General features: G+C 46.1%; 2 protein-coding genes across 5 annotated transcripts in view; one reads left to right on the plus strand and one right to left on the minus strand.

The window, feature by feature from the left end:
* The first annotated feature begins 3,971 nt into the window (after positions 1–3,971).
* Positions 3,972–17,557, plus strand: dzip1 (DAZ interacting zinc finger protein 1). Of its 4 annotated transcripts, none has more exons than XM_056301186.1 (18): positions 3,972–4,103; positions 5,426–5,628; positions 5,864–6,463; positions 8,079–8,163; positions 8,515–8,630; positions 9,360–9,518; positions 9,622–9,777; positions 9,874–9,936; positions 10,390–10,518; positions 11,297–11,345; positions 11,438–11,488; positions 12,330–12,505; positions 12,737–12,941; positions 13,444–13,618; positions 13,989–14,338; positions 14,739–14,860; positions 15,606–15,768; positions 15,933–17,557. In XM_056301186.1, exons 3-18 carry the CDS (start codon positions 5,999–6,001, stop codon positions 16,013–16,015), a joined length of 2,547 nt encoding a protein of 848 aa, XP_056157161.1. In that variant the 5' UTR covers positions 3,972–4,103; positions 5,426–5,628; positions 5,864–5,998; the 3' UTR covers positions 16,016–17,557. The 4 variants fall into 4 exon arrangements, with proteins under 4 accessions (XP_056157161.1, XP_056157159.1, XP_056157162.1 ...); XM_056301184.1 differs by having other exon boundaries at positions 5,426–5,585; XM_056301185.1 differs by lacking the exon at positions 3,972–4,103 and adding an exon at positions 4,715–5,088 and having other exon boundaries at positions 5,426–5,585.
* The window catches only part of bco1l (beta-carotene oxygenase 1, like), a 30,234-nt gene continuing 13,975 nt past the window's right edge, over positions 8,561–24,819 (minus strand). The window contains exons 8-12 of the mRNA XM_056301188.1: positions 20,328–20,433; positions 19,944–20,038; positions 18,666–18,777; positions 17,566–17,756; positions 8,561–8,661 (exon numbers count right to left, since the gene is read on the minus strand). Of these exons, the coding sequence (XP_056157163.1) occupies positions 17,602–17,756; positions 18,666–18,777; positions 19,944–20,038; positions 20,328–20,433 (468 nt within the window). The 3' untranslated portion in view covers positions 8,561–8,661; positions 17,566–17,601. The remainder of the gene's footprint in view (positions 8,662–17,565; positions 17,757–18,665; positions 18,778–19,943; positions 20,039–20,327; positions 20,434–24,819) is intronic.

Here is a 24,819-nt window from a genome sequence, read left to right on the forward strand (position 1 = left end):
ATTGCAGGTGAACGTGTTTTATATTTAACCCCATTCCTAGTATTGTGACATGAGCAATATTAGCTAACCCAGTCTGGTGTATTCAGTTGGCCGAGGTAGTTTTTAGGCTCCTCCAACACTACTAGTTGAGCGTTTAATCCTGCAGTGCGGAGTTTTGTCTCCCCCTTCTGGCAGTGAGAGTAATTCTCCTTTCAGTGCCCTCAAAGAAGGAAAAGCTACACCAATGGTTATCTGTTTATCCTTGCCGTCGATGCTCTCTCTCTCTCTCTCTCTCTCTCTCTCTCTCTCTTTTTTTTTAATTTACTTTATTCCTTCCTCTGAACGCCGGGTTTCTTTTTACCCTGGAGCATAAGAAACTTTTCTTGGACACTTCTTGAGTTTTCCGCCATAGCTTCCAAGCCCGGAAGCTTTATGGCAGAAAGCCCCGAGCATGGAAGTTCAGCTCTGGCCAAGCAATCATTGCTGGTCAGTGGCCGTGTCTGCAGGTGGGAAGCCGGATGTGGGTATGTGTCCTGATCGCTGCACTAGCGCCTCCTCTGGTCGGTCGGGGCGCCTGTTCGCGGAGGAGGGGTAACTGGGGGGGGGGGGAGATAGCGTGATCCTCCCACGCACTACGTCCCCCTGGCGAAACTCCGAAACTCCTCACTGTCAGGTGAAAAGAAGAGGCTGATGACTCCACATGTATAGGAGGAGGCATGTGGTAGTCTGCAGCCCTCCCCGGATCGGCGGAAGGGGTGGAGCAGCGACCGGGACGGCTCGGAAGAGTGGGGTAATTGGCCGGATACAATTGGGGGGGGGGGGGGGAGCGGTAACAGTCAAAAAGAAAAAAATCATTGCTGGTTGATGTAAAATGTATTACTGTACATCACTTCCGGTGCGTCAGCGCATGGCGTGGCGCGGGAATATCCCCCCAGACAACAGATTTAAAACTCCGGTATATTGCGAAATACACAGGGATTTACCTGGTGATGATGGACTTAATCATCGCTGTGAGAACTCCGTTTGTCAAGGGCTTGAATGTCATGGACACACACATTTCCGCTGCAAAGGGTCATCTTTGCCTGATCCCAGTGGGAGTTTAAACAATCTAAAAAAATACTTGTCATTTGCACAATACATGCACACACACACACATATATATATATATATATAACGAATAAACTACATTTAGTGTGAACAATGAAACGGGGATTGGCACCATGTCTCTCACTCTCTCTCTCTCTCTCTCTCTCTCTCTCTCTCTTCTCCGCTGGGTTCTTTCATCTCTCCCTCCCACAAGACTGAGTCACCATTTCTGACCCTGCGGCTTCCTCGTTGAAAATAGACAACAAAATGTTCAAGATGAAAGAGGCAGTGGTCAGTTGTTCGTTGCTGCTCAGCGTCAACTTATTCGGGCAGTGGTGAGTGTGCTCTGCGAGTACTTATCCGTCCTCTTGTCACATATATATATATATAAAGTGAGTGGGTCGGCATTTGGAGCACGCACATCTGCAAACATCAACGCCACACATATAGCCTAACAAGAGCTTCTTTTTTTTAACCGATGCGCTCAAACACTTTTGGGAAAATTATGTTGTTTTTTTTTTTTTTGCTCCCCCTGTGACGCGAGTTGCTGTGGCAACCTTCCACTCTGCCCTCCTTCGAAAGTTGCATCTCCCTAAACTGTTTTGAAAGAGGAAATGTCTCCCTCTCTCTCTCGCTCTCTCTCTCTCTGATTTATAAATTGCATGTGCAGGCGCGTACCCGAGCCCCATCTCTCCGTCGCCATATCCTTCAGTCGGTCTTTCAATGCACTCGAGATACTTATCTGAGAAATGACATGGTGATAATAGGCGCAACTGTAGTACTCCGGACACTCAGCATGCACAGAGTGCCCGGAGTACATCTTCTTCCCCCCTCTGCATGAGAAGATAAGACCCTCCTTCATGAATAAAGATGTTTTAGGCATCCTGTGTCCGGTGTTTACTGTCAATGGCAGTCATTATTTATAACCTCTCCACGGCGCATAGTAGTGTGGTTGGGTCTCGGGGACTGGGGGGAGAGAGGGACTTGGACCTATAGCGGGAAGAGATATACCACCTCGGCCCGGCTGAGAACCTCACACGGGAAATGAGCTCATAAATCAAGCTGCAAATTGAGCATGGGTCTGCGCTTACTCATGTCGAGAGGTCTGCCCAGCGCCGCTCCTCTACCTCCGCAGCTCTCGTGAAAACGGGGGGATTTTTTTTTTTTATTAAACTCTCGAGGTAGTTTTATAACTCTGCCTTCAGGGCCGCAGCATGTGAATAACAACAATATTTACTTGTAAAACTCCCCCATCACACACACACATTACAGGATGCAGAGGGCCTAAAATCAAGTCAGCGTTTGGGGGGGGGGGGGTTCTGTAGGCCTTTTAATAGCAACTCATCTTGCCCCGTATCTGAACCGTGGTAGCTCATTGGGATGCCACCAGGGAGTGTTGTCTTGTCTCGCAGCCTGTGGGAAGAGTCGCCCCTGTCAGCCCCGGGCTATCCCGGCTGTCACGGACCCTGTCCGCCGGAATTAAAATCCTTATTTATCTGGCCTGTCTGGGGATCGGCCAGGGAGATGGCACACAGACACCCTCTTACACCAGAGAGTCTAACACAGAGTTCAACACGCCAGATGTTCCCCGACACTGTGCGCAAACTATAGCGGTCCTCCAATAAGTCGTCTTTCTCACCCAAACCTTTCATCTTTCTATTTTGATAAGGTGTGTGTGCGTACTAAATTAAACAAGGTGACTCAGTCTCTCAGACAGCTGCAGCCGCTGTCTGATGCGCTCCATCACAGCAGCAGTCGGCACCTTTTTCTTCGGCAGTGCTGATGGGCTACAGCTTGCCTCCAGCTGGTCGTCATACCTTACTGTATGTACAGCAAGGACCAAGCTGAATTACACATTTATACGAGCTCTAATGACATCTACCGGTAGCATAATGTAGGGCCTTCGTAGGCCACACAAAGCAAACAGAAAGCAGATTGCATCTTAAGAGCTGAATCTCACCTAGTTGTTAACAGCAAGAATTGATTGCTACAAACGCACCAGTTTGTACAAATATAGCCAGCTTGTTGCAAGGCTCCCTCTCTTTAAGTGTTGATTTTTGGTGTTGTTATTTTTACTAAACAGCAACCTGACTTTTTCTAGGTGACATTAAGAAGGAATTAATTCAATATGACCGGTCATGGTCTTTATTGGTATGGTATCAGGATGAAATCTGGTTATCGTGATGCTCAACTTCGTTGTGGGAATTAACGATAATAATCTGTTATCCAGACCTCACAAAACGAGGTGTGAAGTATTTAAAGGCAGTATTATTTGAAACCCAGTTTTGGTTGGATATCATACTCGACATGACCAGTGGCTTCTATTTGGATTGTTAAACATGGTGTTTTTGCATGTGTAAGCAGACATCGTGATATAGTTGTATAGCGTATAACATCCCCTATTAGTATCGTGATAATATGGCCCACCTCGTCCAGCGCAAGTCTTTTGTTTCATGTAAAAATGTGTATGTGATTTTGATTTATTCCGACCCCTGGCTGTGGTATTTTTTTTGGCACCATTTCTGTTTTTGATACGTTTAACAAAATGAAGTTTAAAAAAAGGGACTAAAAAGGGTGCGTTGTACTTGATTACCGCATGGTGGCGCTGTTCTCAAGGCACGCAGGATTTTTTAACATTTTTAAAAACGCTCCGACACAAGACAAACCAAATCCAGGACGACTCAAATCTGGTGTTGCGCCACTACGTTGTAATTTCTACTGAAATGATGTCATTTTATTTTCAATTAACTAAATGAAAATAACTACTTCCCCTCCTCCCCCCCGCGCGCGCGCGCCTTTTAATGCACCCTGTTCTCCTAAAAGTGAGAGGGAGGAGGGAGATCTTTCTTTTCCTCCCTCCCACGTGTCTCACTACCTCTCTCTCCTAAGCTCTCCCCCCCCCCCCGTGTCTGCAGCGGGGATTCAGGAATGTGGAGGCCCGCTACGTCATCTGGGGGGAGGGGGGGTCCCCCCCGGGGTTTCGGAAAACTTTCTGAAGATCCGGTGAAGCGGACGACCGTCCGAACCTCGGCGGCGCGGTAAGTAATGGCGACCCCCCTGATATGTGGGAACTTCTCAGCAGAAGCGCCCCAATGAGAAACGCGTTTTTAGGCGACGAGGTTTCTCGTTCATCCTCTGGCGGTGGGACCGCGGTAGAAAACGCGGAATGCGGACTTTTAGGGGAGCGCGCTGCCTCGCCTCTCGAGTGGCCGATCGCCGGGCAGGTTAAAATGGGAATTGGAGTTCGTTCATCGCCAGCGGACACTTGCGGGAAAGCCGTAACGAACAAGTCCGCCGTAACGCGAACGCGTCTTTGACAAGACTCGCGCCGGACTCGCGCCTCCCACCGTAACGGAGTCGGTGGAGGGAACGGACTCGGTGGAGGAACGGAGTCGGTGGAGGGAACGGAGTCGGTGGAGGGACAGACTCGGTGGAGGGAACGGAGTCGGGGGAGGAACGGACTCGGTGGAGGGAACGGACTCGGTGGAGTGACGGAGTCGGTGGAGGAACGGAGTCGGTGGAGGGACAGACTCGGTGGAGGAACGGACTCGGTGGAGGGAACGGACTCGGTGGAGTGACGGAGTCGGTGGAGGAACGGACTCGGTGGAGGAACGGACTCGGTGGAGTGAACGGAGTCGGGGGAGGAACGGACTCGGTGGAGTGACGGAGTCGGTGGAGGAACGGACTCGGTGGAGTGAACCGAGTCGGTGGAGGAACGGACTCGGTGGAGTGAACCGAGTCGGTTGAGGAAACGGACTCGGGGGAGGGAACGGAGTCGGGGGAGGAACGGACTCGGTTGCTGGTTTGAAAAAAGCAAACCAGGGGGAAACAAAACCTGCGCCGACACGAACTGGTTGTCCGGGCAACCTGCTGGTTCCCCCAGGAATAACTTCCCTTTGCTATTAAAGAAGGCGACCTCGACAGAAAGACGGTCTCTTGTCCTTAAGACAGGAACATCTGTCACCGCCGGGCGGCGCAACATCCCCCCCCCCCTCTGTTAGTCAGACGTGTACATCTACTACGGTAATACACAGGAACAGACGTTACAGTGAGCGCCTACACGTTACTTTACGTTACGTTACAATACACGAGGCTGGGAGCATAACGTCGGCAATATTTGGCCCACAGGGGGAAGATCGCCGGCGGACTTGCGACGTGTTAGTTATTCATATAATTAGCTCTACGCTATAATAGCGGCCGTTAGCTACGTCAGAGATGTCTCGCGACAGAGTCCCCTCCAACACCCTGCAGAGACTCACATGCCGTCTCGTTATCTGCGCACGTTTGTTTCATGTGAAGTGCATTTTGTTGTCTTTGAATGCACGAAACGTTGACTGACTGCTTGGTTTTTGCACAACAGTTGTTTCCTACAGTTGGCTCCATCCGTTGCCTAGATACGACGCTCCTCTTACGTCTCCACAGTAACGTCCGGGACGCTCCGAAGGGGGGCGGAGCGGCTGGAGGACGACAGGGTTCTCGGTTCCATACCGTGAAACGGCGAGAGAGGCGAGTCGTAGATGGTAAGGAGACGCATGGCTCCCTCAGGACATCTGGAGGAAATAGGTAGATAGAAATATAACAAGTGTGTGTGTGTGTGTGTGTGTGTTGTCGGTGAGGTGCGGATGCACATCAGCTGTGGTGGAATCTGTGGTCTATTTATACTCTGGTGATTGACAGTATTTTGTCTGGTGACATGTGTGGTTTTATCTGATGCCGGTGTGAAGCACCCACCCCCACCTGCAGAAGCTATGTGGAGAATCCATGAGGAATGTCACATTATTACTGTCCTGTGCTGCAGCCATTTCACGACGGCGTGTACTACCCCTACCCCAGTGAGACCCCAGGGACCCACTCATCAGCCGGGATCCCCTCCCTCCTGAGTTCTCCCCTCAGCCAGCCCTCCTCCGTCGGCCACTCTGCTCGTCCGTCGGGCATGACGCCATCCAGCGGCACCCCCACTCTGCCTCCATTCAAGTTCCGCCCGCGGAGGGAGCGGGTGGACTGGCGCCGTATCAACGCGGTGGACGTGGACCTGGTGATCAGCGAGCTGGATGTGGACGCCCTTCAGGAGCACATCAGTACAGTGACCTTCTGTAGCCTGGAGGGAGAGCGCTGTCAGCGGTGCCAGAGCCCCGTGGACCCGGCGCTGGTCAAGCTCTTCCGGCTGGCCCAGCTCATGGTGGAATGGCTCCTCCACTGCCAGAGCTTCCTAACCCTCAACCTGAGTGCGGCTGAAGAGCGGCTGGCGGCAGCGGGACGGGACCGGGAGCAGCTTGTGGACCAGCAGAAGGCACAGGAGGAGAAGGTGAAGGTGCTGACCACGGAGCTCAAGCAGAGGAAGAAGTTCATCCGTACTCAGCAGTCCTTGCTCGCCCCGAGGATCATCAGCAACCACAAGGTACTGTTGACTCGCTAGGGGATATCAGTTACCACTTGCATTGTATTGTACGTATGGCAGGCAGATTGTCAGCCCATATTGCCTCCAACCCCCTTTGCACACCCCCTCCTCAGTCATTGTTCCCAAGCTGTATTCACACGTTCTGCTCTGAGCTTTGTGTAATAATTCTTTCATAGGGGGGATACAAAGACTTTGGTTCAACACCCTCAGAGGTGTTGGTTTGGATTTTTTTTTTTTAGGTCTTCTTTTGTCTCATAAAAGCCTGTTGTAGTTGCACAATATTTTGGTGTAGGTATAATCAGCCTTGTTTTCAGACTGCAGAATAGGATTTAGAGCTGGAGAGCAGATGGTGTCAATTGGCCACAATTAGTTTTTCTGTTTTAATCCACTTACAAAAAGGATGGTAAGCGCAGTCATCAAGACGACCGGCTGACTCGCCCCTCCCCCATCTCGATATATATGCATGTCCCCACGGTGTATTTAACTGTCAGTGCTGTTGAAAGCTATCCCGACAGTGACGGTGATGCTGCTGTTTTCATCCTTGCGTTTGTGCAATTGCCCTTATGTGCAGTTCCCACCATGCAGTTCAGCTTTGCTGGTCAATAGGCTATTTTTAGCTCAAATTCAAACAGGGACCGGCACCGTGTTTCTTCAAGTGTACAGCTTCTGACCTGGCCAGGCGGTTGCCAAGGCAACAGCTGTGGTGTTTTATATTACAGAGGGTGGTTGCTGGGTGCATGTGAGCAGCTTGGCTAACGGAGGAGTTGATCATTGAAATGTCAACAGCTCAATAATTGACAGTGAGACCTAACGCAATTGTTCTGATATTGTTGCTTGTCTTTGGTGATGCCTATGTCGCCATATATTATCCAAAATCACCTATTTTGTCTCAACCTTGTGTATATTTCTCAGAAATAGTAATATTACAGACACCCATGTCAGTGAGTGCCCTGATGCAAGGGAGTTTAATGTCGTTCCACAACTTCAGTTATTTCATATCAACAACGCACTTATATCACATACTCATTGTCACACACTCCTTGTTGAGCGAGATGTGGTTGACTTGCCAAACCTTGCTAGCATACGGTAATACAAGATATCAGTAGCAATGGGTTTAAAAGTGAATGAAGTCACCGGCACAGTCAGCGGCAGTGTTAAATGTAGCGTGTGGCATGTTTGTATTTGTGTGCTTAACCATTGGGAGCACATCAGCATCATTAACGCTAGTTGCGTCCCTGGAAACAAAAGCATGATCCCAGCTGGGGGATGCTCCTGTGTGAGGCTGAACATCCGCTTCTCTCCTTGTCTGGCTCGATCTGAGTGGTCGGTCAGATCCAGTTTTTTCCTCGTCGGGAGCTCAACATAAGCTTATTGTTAACTGAAGTTGATGCCGTTGCTAAATTTAGCATGAATTGTTCTCTGTTTCAGATGCATTTTGCACTGGAATGGTTTTCATGAAATAATTTTTGCACCTCTTCAAAGAATGAAATACATTTTTACCAGCTTTCATGGTTGAAGTGGTTAATTACTGTGTGCTTTGTTTGCGTTCTTGGTCAAAAATGAAAAAAAGGATATTCCTTAATGTATATATATATATATATTTCTGTCTTTTCAGTGTTTACATTGTGAAAAAACCTTCATCAGTTCCTCCTTTCTCCAGAATCACATACAACGCCGCCACCCTGATGATTATGAGATCCGTAAGTGAACTTCCCTTACAGGCTTTGACCACCACTTTGAGCCACAGGGTTTCATTGTGGTTTGCAGGACCATTGTTCAGAGCAAGCAGTTGCCCTGCTGAAGTGTTTTGAGCAGCATGCCGTATTCCCACCACCTCCAGAGACGTCGTTGTGTAACAAACACTGTACTTCGGCTTCCTCCAGGAACAACACAATATCCCCGGTGTTATTGTGTGAATAGAATGAAATGATTAATAATTTGAATCATAATTTTTGAGCATGTTTTATTTTAGTTATTACCTGTAGATGCACATACAGCTGTTTCCTTGCCATTGTACAAAGCACCTCAGCGTTGATTGTTTTGTCTTCCAGAGTTGCGGTCAGACAGTGAGAAGAAGTCTCAGATCGAGAGCCTCAAGGTGGAGATCAGTGGTCTGAAGGAGCAGCTGGTTCAGCAGCAGCAGGCTTTGCTGGACAAAGCAGCTCAGGTAGGAATTTCACCAGACTGCTCTTTTCCACCTGTTCACGTGGTGAAACTATTTAGCGCAGTTTTTTGGATTAGCATTTGTTTGAATAAAAACTTGCATGCTCTTGGCTTTTGATGGCATATTGATTAGACCTGTTGGTTTAAGCTTGGGGAACTTTATGGAGGATTTCCGTTTCTCCAATCATTTTCCCCACTTTTACTGTAGGTAATGAAACACCTTACATTTTAGGAAACTGGTTTTTGGTGTGCCTCCACACAACAACAACAACAGTATTTTATCACGTTGCATCAAAGAATGCCAACATCTGGGCGTCCCTACAGATACAATTGGCCATGTCTGCGGGTGGGGAGCCGGATGTGGGTATGTGTGCTGGTCGCTGCACTAGCGCCTCGTCTCGTCGGTCGGGGCGCCTGTTTGAGGGAGAGGGGGAACTGGGGGGAATGGCGTGATCCTCCCAAGCACTATGTCCCCCTGGCAAAACTCCTCATTGTCAGGTGAAACGACGTGGCTGGCAACTCCACATGTATCAGAGGAGGCATGTGGTAGTCTGCAGCCCTCCCCGGATCAGCAGAGGGGTTGGAGCAGCGACCGGGACGGCTCAGAAGAGTGGGGTAATTGGCCGGATACAATTGGGGAGAAAATGGGAGGAAGAAAAAAAAAATTTTACTCCCACACTATCCAGTAAAGAATTCACTCTTATAGATGAAGCACTTTTCCCCCTGACTACAGGAAAAAGAGCAGCAGTCCATGCACAAAGAGCTGTTGAGAGAACTGGACCGTTTCAAGGCCGAGGAGATGGCTCGCATGGACCGAAAGATAGAGGACAGTCGGGACGGCATGCGCAGAGAGCTGGAGTATCTTTACAGCAGAAATCTTCAAGCTCGCATCGTATGAAACACGTCCTTAAAATAAAAGCTTTCAGAAATGACACGATCAGCTTATTAGTCATTTAGATCATTTTACTAAGTCGATGTTTATGATTTCTCCGTAGGAAGCTGATCAGAGTCAGGCGGTCAAGCGCGACGCAGCGGTCAAGCGCGACGCAGCAGCCAGCCCTGTTCAACGCCAGGCGGAGAGAGATCTGGACAACTACAGGGAGATGCAGACGCAAGCCATCCAAAAACTGGAGCATCAACTCAAGAAGCAGGTCAGTTTTGTGACGAGAAGGATCTTTTAAAAACATGGAACTGAACACCTGGAGATTTTGAGAGCAAACTGACACTCTTTCAATATCTCCTTCCAGGACAAAAAATGGGAATCCAGAATGCACGAAATCAAAGATCAGCATGATTCTGAAAAAAATCAGGTAGTAATGGATATTTAGTATAATTTTTCTCTCTTGCATGTTGAGTAGCTGTAAGTTAAAGAAGGAGCCACACCCACAAAACACTGCTGAGTCGGTGGTAATTCAGTTGACAAAAACTGCACCAGCTAAAGGAGACTGTAGCTAAAATACATTTATTCATAGTATCTGCTCATAAATGTGAATTTTGATTGGCTAGTTTTCATCCGGTTGATGGTGAATATTTTCCATCATAGTTTGTCAACAAAATAACACACTCTTTTCATATGTTGATGGAAAACGACTTAGATCATACCCCACCCTACCGTTATTGTCTCAGAATCCCGGTGAGAAGCCATCATTCAATTGTTAACAAACTTATTTCCACATTGTTTCCATCAACAAAATGAACACTGCACCGGACAAACCGCAAATAATACCAGCTGCAAAAAATTAACCTTTGTTGTCCCCTTCCAGCTGCTGAATGAGCTGAGCAAGATGCAGTCCTTGATGTTGGAGCAGCAGGAGCATAGCCAGAGACTCAGGGAGGAGATGGCAAGACGTTTGCAGGAGAAGGAGCACACCATCATCACTCAGACGGAGCAGGTCTGTGCAAATATAGATTCACATTCGCACACTCGTGTATATATAGATGTGTGTATATATATATATATATATATATATATATATATATATATATATGGTGGTGCAGTGGTTAGCGTTGTCGCCTCACAGCAAGAAGGTCCTGGGTTCGAACCCCGGGGTTGTCCAACCTTGGGGTCATCCCAGGTCATCCTGTGTGGAGTTTGCATGTTCTCCCCGTGTCTGCGGTGGTTTTTCTCCCAAGTGCTGCAGTTTCCCCCACCATCAAAAAGACGCGCATGTTAGGGTTAATACTCCTTCCTGTCTGTGCTCCTGACCAAGGCATGGCAAGACGAACTGGAGTTGGTCCCCGGGTGCTGCACGGCGGCTGCCCACTGCACCTAACTACACAGCTAGGATGGGTTAAATGCAGAGCATAATTTCCCTATGGGGATCATTGAAGTATATCAAAATTAAAAAAAATACACACACATCGCCGTCCCTGTGTGGCTTGGTGAGCAGGAAGCAGGGCGGAGGGTCAGTCCTTGTTCAGGATATCCTCTATTGGCAGTGTTGGCTGAGATCATGTTGTATTGCGGATACTAGTGATACTGTAGGTTTACAGTAGCCACTCAGCAACTTTCACACATTGTGCAGTTCAGTGGCTGGAAAGCCAGTATTGAAGGGTTAATAAGTGCTATACACAAACTCACATTTAACTGACCAAAACAAAGATCAAATTGTGTGTGTGTGTGTGTGTGTCTCTCTCTCTCATGTAATGATTGTTGTTTTGATCCCGCAGATAAAGACCATTTCATCAAATCCACCCACCAAAGTGGTTGAAGTACCAGGTATGGCTTCCTATTTCATTTGAGTTCAGTCAGATGGTATATTACATGGCATCTCAGACCTCAGCATGTTCACTGGTCTCTTTGCGTTTCAGTGATGGTTGCTGCACCAGCGCCAGAGCCCAAACCAAAGAGAGTCATACTTGGTAAGTTAGCAGGAAGCCTCTATGAACCACACAGTTAAATTTAGTGGAACAAGACATAATCTTCAGCTACCCTCAGATAGTTTGGGCATGCGCTTACATGCATGACGGCTTGAAAGGCCCACTCTTAAAAGGCTTCAGCCGACAAACTGTAAAGTCATGTGAGTCAACACCAAAGTGGATACATCGGCATTTTAGTCCCCTCCTCTAAACTCCTATTTTATCTAACTCCTCGTCCTCCCCTGACCTTTGACCTCCTGTGCTGTGGTATTAGAGGAGCCCTCCTCTGCTCCTAAGTTGGATCCCATACAGGAGCTGTCAGAAGAGGAGAGAGGTAAACTGGCTAATCAGACAACAGCAGAGCTTGTCGCTTGCATGCTCTCTGCATGGATGCGTCCGTCTATTCTGGGCAGGTTTTTTCATGCTCTCACGTCTCCGCACTGAGATCATCATAGTCGTCACTGATTTGAAACATGTTTTCAGATGGCCTCAGTGCTAGGACGCCTTTTGGTAAACCAGGCCCTTGTCTGTGGCACTGTTTTGATGCTTGCAATGTCAGCCTCAGTGATCATTACATGGAGTCCATCAGCCATCTTGTAGCCATTTCTATGGTGAATGAATGCTGAAGACATTCCCTTCTTCTGTCTGGACCACCACAGTCAGTCTCTAACACCCCTGTGTTATGTTTAGCTTAAACTGGACCTGCTGCATGGAACTTGCAATATCAGCAAGCATGCATGTTAACATCCTGTTTTCATCTTTTTCATATTTGGCCTCCATCGTCCGATAGATTCTTAATTCACGCCGAGTGGCTTATTGAGTGATGTCGCTCTGTTTTTCCTAGACTCCAGCAGCACCTCTGAGAGGAAGGCCGTGGACAAAAAGGCAGAACCCACAGCAGAGAAGAAACAAAGATTGACTCCCAGCGCCCTGAGGAAAAACCCCAACATCAAGAAGGAGCTAAGGGAAGCTCTGGAGCAGGCTCTCACTGAGAAGCTGGAGGACCTTGGGGTCAAGCCTGTAAGCAACACACTGAACGCTTATAAACACAGACACCTCAAACCAAAGCCCTATTCAAAAAGACGTCCACCCATCAGGCACTATTAATGCATTTAAACACATTAGTACATCTAAACAAATGCGAGGAACTACTCAGGTGTGAGCCGGATAGAATTGCAACATGAAACGCTACCTGTTGTGTTGTCAACCAAGAAAGACGTGACCGTTTCTGTTCTCCCCACCTCTCCTTAGGACCAGAGTGGGGTGAAGAGCAAGGAGTTAGGTGCCATCATGGCCAAGGTGCGCTCAGAGCGGGACAGCATTGCAAGGGAGATGCCAGACTACTGGAGACACCGCGAGGAGTTGGCCCATGCCCTGGAACAGAAACTGAGGGGGCCGAGGAGAGGCAGCGACCCCGCGCCGGAGCCACGGGCCAAAGCCAAGACCACAGTTCAAGGTACTCTCCGATGTTTGGGTCTTCAGAATGCATCTTGGCAGTTAAAATTAGCGTTTTCAATTCTTACATCTGTGTTCAGGGTGCTAATGGCTGCACACAGATGCAAACTGAAGGCTAAAAGTTCAGCTGCTCTCAGTCCTTTTTGCCACATTTAGTATCAAATAAGGAAGAGGGAACCATTGTCAGTGTTTTGACGGCTGCACTGATTTGCTTCGCCTGCTTGCCATGTTTATGGATAAGGGCTTGTCCTTAAAAAATTCAGTTGCACTTTGACAGTCGTAGTTGTCTTGTTTTGCTTTGCTTATTTGTGTTAATTGTTTTTAACTGTGGTTACATCAAACATGTCAATCTAATCTCCATAAACGCTATAAGCCTTAAACCCTAAACTGCCTGTTTAATGGGTCTTGACTACATTAGCCGACTTAGGCTTTCAAATCTCCAGTGACTCATACTCAGTGACTGATCTGTTTACGGTTTGTTTACTGTGCACGTGTGGATATAGTGACTCAGAGTAGACCTCGGTCCAGCAGTCTGCCTTCCAGGGTGACCCAGGTGATGTCTGGACCTCCTGTTAAACATGCCAACACCCCCCAACCAGCACCAAGGAGTAGAACCAGTGCCCTACCCAAGACATCCACCCCCAACTCCAAGACCACCTTGTACAGTGCCACTTCCAGGTATGGAAAACTCAATGTTGAAGGCCTCTTAGAATACCCATTGTTTTCTGTACAGATTTTTTGGGACAGATGGGGTATCAGAGACCTCATCTGATTTATGGGTCCACTTGAGGATCAGTTCCAGCTATAATTTAGATTGTGATGTTATTGTCGGTCAAGATGTGAATGCCTTTGCATTGTGCAAAAGACCACTTGCATTCATATTCCTTTAATTTTGGGGACAATTTCAGAAATTCACACTAAAAATGCAAAAACTTTGCTTTCTCTTATAACATTTTTCATTTAACTACATTTGATGGGGAAATTTAAAAAAAACATAGCTGTTTTTTATCAAGATGGACAGACTTATCATTTTTCTTTCTATCCCGAGGACTCCTCCTTTCAGTTCAGACGAGGAGTCAGAGGAAGACACAGATGACAAGGAGGAAAGGCTTGTCAGACACGTCCCCCAGCCCAAACCATACCATGCTGCGCCGGTCCAGGCCAGGGTGAGCAGGGCCAGTCCAGACATGGGGAGGCAAGTGCCCGCCAAACGCTCGCCCACCTCCAACCTCCACCAATCCGGCGGGCTAGCGAGCACCATTACCGAGACAGTGGTGGCTACCATAGAGAGCGAAGAGGACTGGTCTGAGGTCAGCGAAATGCTGGAGATCGACCCCAAGCAGCTCCCGAGCTACAACGTCCAGAACAGCAGCGTGGCCAAAAGAAACTTTGGCACAGGTGTGACAAACAGTGTTTTCATTCATCCCTTTAGGTGAATTTCAGTCATGAAAAGGACCATTATGTCATAATTAGTAACTAATAATGAAGTAATGGTCCTTTTCATTAATTCTTTAATTTCAGCACTTTGGTACTAAACCCACTTAATTTCCCAGTTAGTTTTTATTGTTCAGTTTACATGGTACCGAACAGTCAAGGCAAACTATAGAGGCATGGTTAGACAAGAAAAAAAAAGTGACATTCACCAAGACAAGATTTAGTCTTAAAGGTGGAGGCGGGTGACAGACCCTGGTTAGCTATGGGGTGATAGGGTCAGGTCAGGGGCAATAAGCTACTATAGAAACAGTTTTCAATGTCAACTATACTTCTGTATTTTGCTAATCATCGTTTTACCTTACAGATAACACTGTTAGTGACATTGCCAAGAAAATGGAGAAGCAGTTAGCGGAGAGAACACCAAAGAAACCAGTAGGGGGTGTGAGCATCTTACCGCAGAAGAAAGACATGGTGCAGGAGTTCGTGGTGAGATATTTGATTGCACTTGGTCTTCGACTTTGGTGTACATCATTTACAATACACCGGCCATTTTCATGTATCCAAACCTTTTATTTGAATTCATTATATCTGGTGATCGGCATGGTGGCACAGTGGTGAGCGCGGTCGCCTTGCACCAAGGTCCTGGGTTCGAGCCCCCGGGTAGTCCAATCTTGGGGGTTATCCCAGGTCGTCCTCTGTGTGGAGTTTGCACGTTCTCCCCATTTCTGTGTGGGTTTCCTCCGGGTGCTCCGGTTTCCTCCCACATTCCAAAGACATGTAGTTCAGGTGAATCAGCCATTCTAAATTGTCCCTAGGTGTGAATGTGTGTGTGTCGGCCCTGTGATGGCCTGGCGGCCTGTACAGGGTGTCTCCCTGCCTGCCACCCAATGACTGCTGGGATAGGCTGCAGCATCCACGCAACCCTGAGTAAGGATAAGCGGTTTGGATAATGGCTGAATGAATGAAAATATATCTGGTGATCCTCGAAATCCTGTAAGTAATGTGAAGACAAAGGACTTTTTCAGAAAATGTAGTGTATTCCAGTCCTGGTATGGTTTTGTCTTGCCTTTGTTAATACAGCATCGCCGATCAGACATAAAACATTTCCCCAACCATCTGTGCATTATTCCCATTATTCATATTGCAGATTGTGTGATGGGAAAACTTACAACAGCACCAGGACATCTGAATACATTTATGTGACCCAGCTAACTGCCATGTCCATTGTCAGTACACAGATCTAGAGGAGAACGACTGGGTAGTGTCTTCCTTGAAGAGTGGTGGCCTGCGTGAAACACCCAAACCCAGCATGGGCTCCGGACCACTGAGGAAGAGCCAGGACTCACCCAGCACCAGCGTCTGGGGGACCTCAACCAGCAAGGGACAGAAATCAGGTCAGTACCCGACCGGGGCCACAGAGCTGCAGCTTTGCTGACAGACGAGGATTCTAGTTTCTAAAGCTGGTAACGGGCAGTATGGCGTTATCGTTGCAGGGCAGGCACCTCGTCTAGATATACAGCATGAAGGAAACACTTCTCTCTCGTTTTGTTGCTCTCAGGTCTGACCGAAACTGGGACTGGAAGCACACTGAAGAGCAGCCTGGTCTCCCTCAGCGACTTCAGCGACTCTGAGGACATTTAGCAATACACAATCTGCTGCTGACAGGGTGATGTCACACCATACAGAACCCTCGACATCCTACAAATCATATCACACATCTGTCTCGCAGACAAATATTTATGAAAAGGGATTTTTTTTTTGTGGCTTCAATAGAGATTGTGTTTTTTTATATAAGTGATTCAAGGTCAAATATGTTTATAATATGAATGAGATCACACCATTGACTGACTTAAATCTGAAACATACTGTTCAGGTTCACCATATGCCTTGTGCCAATTTGTTCAATCATCTGAGCGCTCATGGCACTTTTCAGTATTCTTTTGTTAAATACAGAATTTACCTTAGAAACTGTTTGTATTTTCAAGGAAACATAACTTTGCACTCCAGTTGAGATCCTATTTAGGGTACTGTATGTAGTTGCTTGTCAAATTTTGTACATCAAATTTGTCAAGTCCTTATGTGCTGGTCTGACAGCGTAATGAGATTTGAGTTGTTCTGGAATATATTTATACAAGCAAAATAAACAACGTTTTCCGTGAACGTAAGCCAGTCGTCCAGAACCCTGTTTGTTTTGAACAGCTGTGACGGAGAGTGGGCATCTTTGTGTTTTTCATGACACCTCATCCGTGAAACGTGAGTTAAATCTCCCCACCAACATGAGATCTCTTAGTGGAGAAGACGAGCGAATGTTGAAATTGGATACCGACTAAACACTTCAACAAGCCGCGGTAGAAACATAAAAAATCAGCCCAGTGGTCACCTCTGTATCGCCGTCTCTATAAGTACCAACACCCCAAAAAACTGCAAACTCGCTGTCGTTCTCTCTCTACACAATTTATGAAATATAAAATATTAATCACCATTTAACAGTGGAAGCATTTGCTCAGCTACTGACCTCTCTGGACTTTTTAGCTTTGATAAATGTCAGAGTTAAACTTTCTATTTCACATACTTTATTTCAGAATGAAACAAACAGGGTCTCTTTCATTCAAACTTTGGTCTTTTAAAATTAATTTTACATAGTAAACTTTCACAATTCGGGAATATTCTGTTCCATGGTCCCTTTAAAAGATGTCAACAGCAAGAAATTACAAAATAATTTAAAAAATTGATTGCTTATTTCATATAATAAAATAACAACAACCAACAATAACATCAAATCAGGAAGTGGCTCAGTAGAGCAGCTGTGATTGGCTGTGGTCATAACTGCTGTTCGTGGCCTCTGTAGCATTTACAGTGCATGAAGCAGTGTTATGTTTTCTTTTCAGGAAGTCATTCTGACACTGATTTAAGTGCATTCTAGAATATTCTCTGCTTTTCATTTTTTTGTCATTAAATACTTCCAAGAATATCAGAGGAAGTAACGCCGAACGAGAAAGAAAGAAAAAATCCTACTTTGTTTCTAAAACAATCGCTGTACGAGAGCTTTGGTACGAATAAATAAATCTGGTGGTCCCCAAACACGCTGCTAGACAGCCTGTGTTGAGCTTTTTTGTTTTTTTAGAGGCAGTGTGTTGTTTCACCGAACTGGTCTACTGAGAGAGACCCTCCCTCGCTCGCCAGTCTCTTACCGGTCTAATATCGCCCTCTGCTGGACATGTGTGGTATTATATCGAGGCCGGGATGAAGCGTCCATGTAGGTCAAGGTGCACGCTGGCGTCGATGGAGGCGCGGGCGATCTCCTTGAACGTTTTGGCGTCGAGCACGAGCATGAAGGGAGAGATGTTCGGATTGGGGGAGATGACGGAGGACAGGATCACTCCTGCAGGAGGAAGATCAAACACCAGAACTGTAAGAACAAGTCTCTTCATACCTGTCACTTTTCTTGGTAACACTTTAGTATGGGGAACATATTCTAAGTAAAAGAACTTAATTACTAGTGAATTAGTAATGATCAAAATGTTACTTTAGTATGGGGAACATATTCTAAGTAACAAAAACTTAATTACTAGTGAATTAGTAATGATCAAGATGTCACTTTAGTATGGGGAACATATTCTAAGTAACAAAAACTTAATTACTAGTGAATTAGTAATGATCAGGATGTCACTTTAGTATGGGGAACATATTCTAAGTAACAAAAACTTAATTTACAGTAATGTAACACTATGAACACTTGTAGTTTTGTGTGTTGTTATGTAAGAACAGAGCATATTCATTAAGTGTTAGTAAGGGAGAATAACTCTTGTGGTACTACCACCTTATAAAGGCCATACTAAGCAAAGCCTATTGAGATGGTACTACTAATAAGCAATAATTCTGAGGTTATAGAGGGAAAACTCATAGTTAATGGCTTACTGGTTGTACAATAAGGCCATGCAGAATAAGGCATTAATGAGTACGTAATAATAACCAAGTAAGAGCCTATATGTTGCTAATTCGCATGCTAATAAGCACCTAATTAATGGTGACTATGTTCGCCATACTAAAGTGTTACCGGATTCTTTTTTTGTTGTTGGCATTTCCACTTTATTTGATCGTGACAGCAGAGAGAGAGCGAGACGGGGGGGGGGGTGCCATGCAGCAGAGGGCCTGGGCCGTACTGGAACCCAGGCTGCTGCGGTAAGGACCCTGCCTGGACACACGGTACGCGCTACCAGGTGAGCCACCGGGGCGCCCCAGCCTGTCACTCTCTCTGTCATCCATGATCGCAGTATTATTCTCGTCCTACCGTCGTCCTCCTCCACAGCACCTGGCGAGGCCACAAACACCGGCTCTGACGGGTAGCAGTTCTCCATTTGCCACTCCACATGTTTCCTGGTCACGGTATCAAACTTGGCGAGCTGCAGGGTGGTCAAACGTAAAGGGTGAGAAGGATCAGAAAGACAGGACAAAGCATCAAACGCTCTCTTTAAAGCGTCTGCTCTTCTTTTATGTCCTTCAGTCCTTCGTGACTGAAGTGACCCTAACAGAACCAGTTGTTCCTAATGTGTAAGTGCTTTTGGACCATATTTACACCTGGTTTTAAGGTGTAATCTGTATCTGGATATGTTATCAAGATAACAAACAACCCTATCGGGTATTTTGCATTTACAGCCGGTGTTTGTGTGTTTATGTTGGCTGCATTGTGCCCGTGTTGTGATCGGACCTCTTTGGTTACTCTTTGGATTGGACCACTGTGCAAATTAGACCAGAGGGAACCTGATCATGAGTGGCATGCGTGTTTATGCCATGCGTTAATATTTTTAAAACATTTTTTTTATTCCCCCTCCCCAATTGTATCCAGCCAATTACCCCACTCTTCCGAGCCGTCCCGATCTCTTCTCCACCCCCTCTGCCGATCCGGGGAGGGCTGCAGACTACCACATGCCTCCTCCAATACATGTGGAGTCGCCAGCCACTTCTTTTCACCTGACAGTGAGGAGTTTCACCAGGGGGACAGAGTGCATGGGAGGATCACGCTATTCCCCCCAGTCTCCCCCCCCCCACTCCCTGAACAGGCGCCCCGACCAACCAGAGGAGGCGCTAGTGCAGCAACCAGGACACGTACCCACATCCGGCTCCCCACCCGCAGACACGGGCAATTGTGTCTGTAGGGATGCCTGACCAAGCTGGTGGTAACAAATATTTTTTTAAATTTTCCTGACCCAGCTAACAATCCCCACTTAGCTAGCACCAGTGCTTAATACCAGGTGTACACAGAGTCTAAGTGTTCATGATGTTGGACTGATAAGGTCAGTGTAGGTTTAGTCCAGAAAAAAAATCTGTCTTTCAGATGGAAGGTGATATTTACACTCATGCCCATCACTGTAGTTTTGAAATACTTCTGAGTTCAACCTGTTTTTAATCGTCCTACAGCTCTCATGAGACAAACGACAACTTATCTTTCTATGATGCACAGAACAGGAGTTTGTGTGTCATAGTAAGACACGGGATACAGAAATGAAATACATGCATACAAAAAAAAAGGAAGCTGAAGGCGTGTATGAGGGTCTTGGTGATCTCTTACCTTGTTTGGGTGAGGAGACCACTCCACCCTGGAGCCGTAGAAGTAGCGATATTTTTTACCGTTGAACTTATAGTTGATCCCCGGCAGCTCTAAGCCTGATGGGTCATGAGAGAGAAACACAGTGTTTTGTTAGGAGCGGCTAAATAATACAACATATATTTACACAACTTCTCATCTTGGGTCCAAAAGAAAACCAGACAGTATTCTGTTTCCAAATCTAAAGTCTAGGGTGGAGATGGCGGAATGCCGCGGCCGGACCTCCCGTCAGTGTCTACCCGGTAAACACATCAGGGCGGTGCGGTCTGTTGTATACAAAGAATCTGATATCTGGGTTGTGTCTGGCAAGGTGAGGGGTCGTATATGGTCTCCTGCACCGCGTCTCACCTTCAAACAGTGTGTCGGGCTGACAGTAGACAGAACCGTCCTTCTGGACCACGGCCCGGGCCGTCGTATCCTTCAGGTCCACCAGGTTGGTTCCCTCCGGAGAGTCCTGGAAAACAGGGCTGAGTTTATCCTTCAGAAAACATGACCCCACCATGCGATTTGTGCTGCATTCACGTTGCTTGGGAAGTCACGATGTCTCACATCCTATGACAAATAATAAGTAAAATCGTAAAACGTGTCTCGACGCCAGAAGTGCAACTTATAAACTAATTTTCTTCAACCCCTTCAAGCCCATTACTTCACTGGGGTTGTTTCACCTCTTGATAAAATCACTTTTTCTGGCCGGAGCTGTAAGACTAGCAATCCTCAACCAAAAAGTAACTACAAAATATGAGAAATAACATTCAGTGGCGAAGGAGAGCATGATTACCTTCATCAGTAAACCAGTTTGCAGTTTTGTTTTTTGATGGGTCTGGGCTGGCAAAGTACCAAGGAAAAAAAAAGGGTGCTGCGTACTTTCCAAATATTGCAATTTGTGAAATTATTTACGGATAAGATAATGTTAGTGTAGGTCAGGACATCAGTTTGCAGTCTGAACTGGCCTTCTGCATGGACGCTCATTCTGCAGTATGTCACATGGTCATATATTAGCTTATGCATTAAGAAACGGTCTTGCTGAATAATGAAGAGACTGTTTTTCAAAAAGAGGGAAACTCGACTTGGTTTGAGATAAACGACAGAATAACACATTTCTCTGAAGACAGGAAACTGAGAATTGAATCTTTGCTTTTGTCTCTTATGTACCGAGGAAAGCAGAAGTTGACTCCCCCCAAGCGGTTCGTGACGGAAGAGCCGCAGAGGCTCTCTGGCCAGCCGGCCTCTCCACGACACAGCTCATTCATCACCACAGCCTCCACCTTTCTGTCTCGTTTCAGCAACTCTTTTTGCAGCTGTCCTTGAGATGCACTCAGGACGGTGTTTCACATCACCGCCAGTGAAAATAATGACACTTATGTCGGAGAAGGTAACACAATCCTTAGATAAAGACTGACAACCCACACCAAGACACAGGAAGTCTGCACTTGCAGCTGTTGCCTTATTAATTTTGTTTTTTTTTCCTCTCATTTGTCAGTTAACTGTGTGTTGTTGTGCATCATTCTGCTAGACTGTATGTGATATAAATCCCAGGTAGTTAGTGCTAAATAAGAACGGGTTGACCAGTCAAGCTTAATAGCAGGTAAGACACCTGGAGGCTGTGAGTTCAAGAAAACACATCACGTAGACGTGATGTGTTTTTTGACTGAGCGTGTACCATCATCCCAATCTGTTCAAACAAAATCGCAAAGGCAGACTTATGTGTCTGCTAACTCTTTTAGCATAAGCCAGTAGAAAAGTTTGAAAAGCTCTCAGATATTAAACCTCATGGCTCGATGGGCTGAGTGACTAATGAAGTTCCAAAGGTTCGATTCCCAGTGGGGGGTTTTGAGATATCGTCCAGGAGGAATAACTCCTGATAGGGAGAAATAAGGATGAGAGAAATTCAGAATCGGATGGTCGCTTTTTAAAACCAACGTGCAAAGGAAAATACTGAAAACTCAGTGGCGGTGCAAGCGAGATGATTTGGCAGCTCATTTGTTAGTGCTCCTTTGAGCTATAAGTAAAGTTGTGGGTTATGATCTGATGGTCTGTATGTTTTGAAAATCGACATCCAAAGGAAATGGAGAAAAACTCGGTGGTGGTGAGGGACGTCTTGATGGCTCAGCTGTTGGCGAAGTTATGACCGGGCCAGGATTTAACTTTTTGCCCAAAAGCCAACATCCAAAGAAAATATGAAAAACTGTTGTTGCAACAGGGTGGAGCAGCCTGGGGTAGTTCAGTGGTTAGCCCTCTGTTAGAGGGTGGTGGGTTCTACACCTGCCACTGATGTTTTGCATTTTGAAAGCCAACGTGTAATGGAGATACTGAAAATTGCTGCAGTCACAGTTAAACCAGTAAGACTTGGTGGTCCAGTGGTTAATGATCTTGTTGAGGTATTAATGAAGTTATGGGTTCAAAATCGGCTTTTACTATTCTTTTGTAAATTAAGAAAATCGATACCCAAAGGAAAAACTCATAACTGCCCTGAGAACATCGTCAAACATACAGAGGACTTTGTGGTTCAGTGGTTTGGAAACTGCTGTACCACTCCCAAAGTTATAGGTTCTAGACCTGCGTTTGCAATTATACTTAAGTTTTACACGCTTACATGCAAAGATAAAACTCATAACCGCCCGGAGAACATCGCTAAGAGTACAGAGGATTTTGTGGTTCAGTGGTTTGTAAACTGTTGTACTACTCAGAAGGTTATAGGTTCTAGACCTGTGTTTGTAATTATACTTAGTTTTACATGCTAACATGCAAAGGAAAAACTCATAACCGCCCAGAGAACATTTCCAAGTGTGCAGAGGACTTTGTGGTTTGTAAACTGCTGTACCACTCCCATGGTTGTAGGTTCTAGACGTGTGTTTGTCATTATACTTAAGTTTTACACTCTAACATGCAAAAGAAAAAGTCGTAACCGCCCAGAGAACATCTCTGAATGTACAGCAGACTTTGTGGTTCAGTGATTTTTAAACTGCTGTATTACTCCAAAGGTTATAAGTTCTAGACCTGCATTTGTCATTATACTTAAGTTTTACACTCTAACATGCAAAGGAAAAACTTATAACCGCCCGGAGAACACCTCAAATGTACAGAGGACTTTGTGGTTCAGTGGTTTGTAAACTGCTGTATCACTCCCAAGGTTATAGGTTCTGGACCTGTGTTTGTCATTATACTTAACTTTTACATGCTAACATGCAAAGGAAAAACTCATAACCGCCCGGAGAACATCTCCAAACGTACAGCGGAGTTTGTGGTTAAGTGGTTTGTAAACTGCTGTACCACTCACAAAGTTATAGGTTCTAGACCTGCGTTTGCCATTATACTTAAGTTTTACATGCTAACATGCAAAGGAAAAACGTATAACCACCAGTAGAACATCTCCAAATGTACAGAGGATTTTGTGGTTCAGTGGCTTGTAAAGTGCTGTACTACTCACAAAGTAATAGGTTCTAAACCCGCGTTTGTCATTATACTCAAGTTTTACACGCTAACATGCAAAAGAAAAACTCATAACTGCCCAGAGAACAACTCCAAGTGTACAGAGGACTTTGTGGTTTAGTGGTTTGTAAACTGCTGTATAACTCACAAGGTTCTAGACCTTTGTTTGTCATTATACTTAAGTTTTACATGCTAACATGCAAAGGAAAAACTCATAACCGCCACGAGAACAGCTTCAAATGTACAGAGGACTTTGTGGTTCAGTGGTTTGTAAACAGCTGTACTACTCGCAAGGTCATAGCTTCTAAACTTGTGTTTGTTATTATACTTAAGTTTTACATGCTAATATGCAAAAGAAAAACTCATAACTGCCCGGAGAACGTCTCTTAAAATAGAGATGACTTTGTGGTTCAGTGGTTTGTTAACTGCTGTACTATGCACAAGGTTCTAGATGTGTGTTTGTCATTATACTTGAGTTTTACACGCTAACATGCAATGGAAACACGCATAACTGCCCGGAGAGCATCTCCAAACAATACAGAGAACTTTGCGGTTCAGTGGTTTGTAAACTGCTGTACCACTCACAAAATTATAGGTTCTAGACCTGTGTTTGTCATTATACTTTAGTTTTACATACTAACATGCAAAGGAAAAACTCATAACTGCCCGGAGAACATCTCCAAATGTACAGAGGACTTCGTGGTTCAGCGGTTTGTAAACTGCTGTACCACACACAAGTTTATAGGTTCTAGACCTGTGTTTGTCATTGTACTTAAGTTTTACATGCTAACATGCAAAGGAAAAACTCATAACCGCCCAGAGAACATCGCCAAGTGTACAGAGGACTTTGTGGTTCAGTGGTTTTTAAACTGCTGTACCAATCACAAAGTTATAGGTTCTAGACCCGTGTTTCTCATTATACTTAAGTTTTACAAGCTGACAGCCAAAGGAAAAACTCAAAACTGCCCGGAAAACACCCCCAAACGTGTGAAGGCCCCGGTGGAGCACTGGTTAGTGCTCGAGACAAAGAGTCAAAGTGGTTGTCATGGTGTGAAAGCAGGTTCAAATCTGGAGATGATGATGATGATGATGATGGTGGTGGCGGCGGCTGGAGAAGGGTAGAGAGAGAGGCACCTGGTGAGAGCGGGGGGGCCGCAGGCAGTGGCGGCAGCTGGACATGTGGTGGTGGAGATGGCGAGGGGAGCAGGAGATGTGGCGGTGACAGCGGGAGAAGGGCGGTGGCGGAAATGGTGATGATAGGAGAGTGGCAGCTGGAAATGGTGATGGAGAGGAGTAGGGAGGAGTGGTGGTGGTGGTGGAGATGGCAAGGGGAGCAGCAGATGGAGGGTGAGGGGAGTGGCAGCTGGAGATGGTACTACTCAGAAGCTTATAGGTTCCAGACCCGTGTTTG

This window comes from Lampris incognitus, chromosome 21 (assembly GCF_029633865.1).
Source record: "Lampris incognitus isolate fLamInc1 chromosome 21, fLamInc1.hap2, whole genome shotgun sequence".
Lineage (NCBI taxonomy): Eukaryota > Metazoa > Chordata > Actinopteri > Lampriformes > Lampridae > Lampris > Lampris incognitus.

Bases quoted from the DNA above. Each gene is read 5' to 3' on its own strand.
- dzip1 (XM_056301184.1), top strand. The intron at 9,519-9,621 runs GTATGAAACACG...ATTTCTCCGTAG, and splicing joins GAAATCTTCAAGCTCGCATC to GAAGCTGATCAGAGTCAGGC. The intron at 12,942-13,443 runs GTACTCTCCGAT...GTGTGGATATAG, and splicing joins AGCCAAGACCACAGTTCAAG to TGACTCAGAGTAGACCTCGG.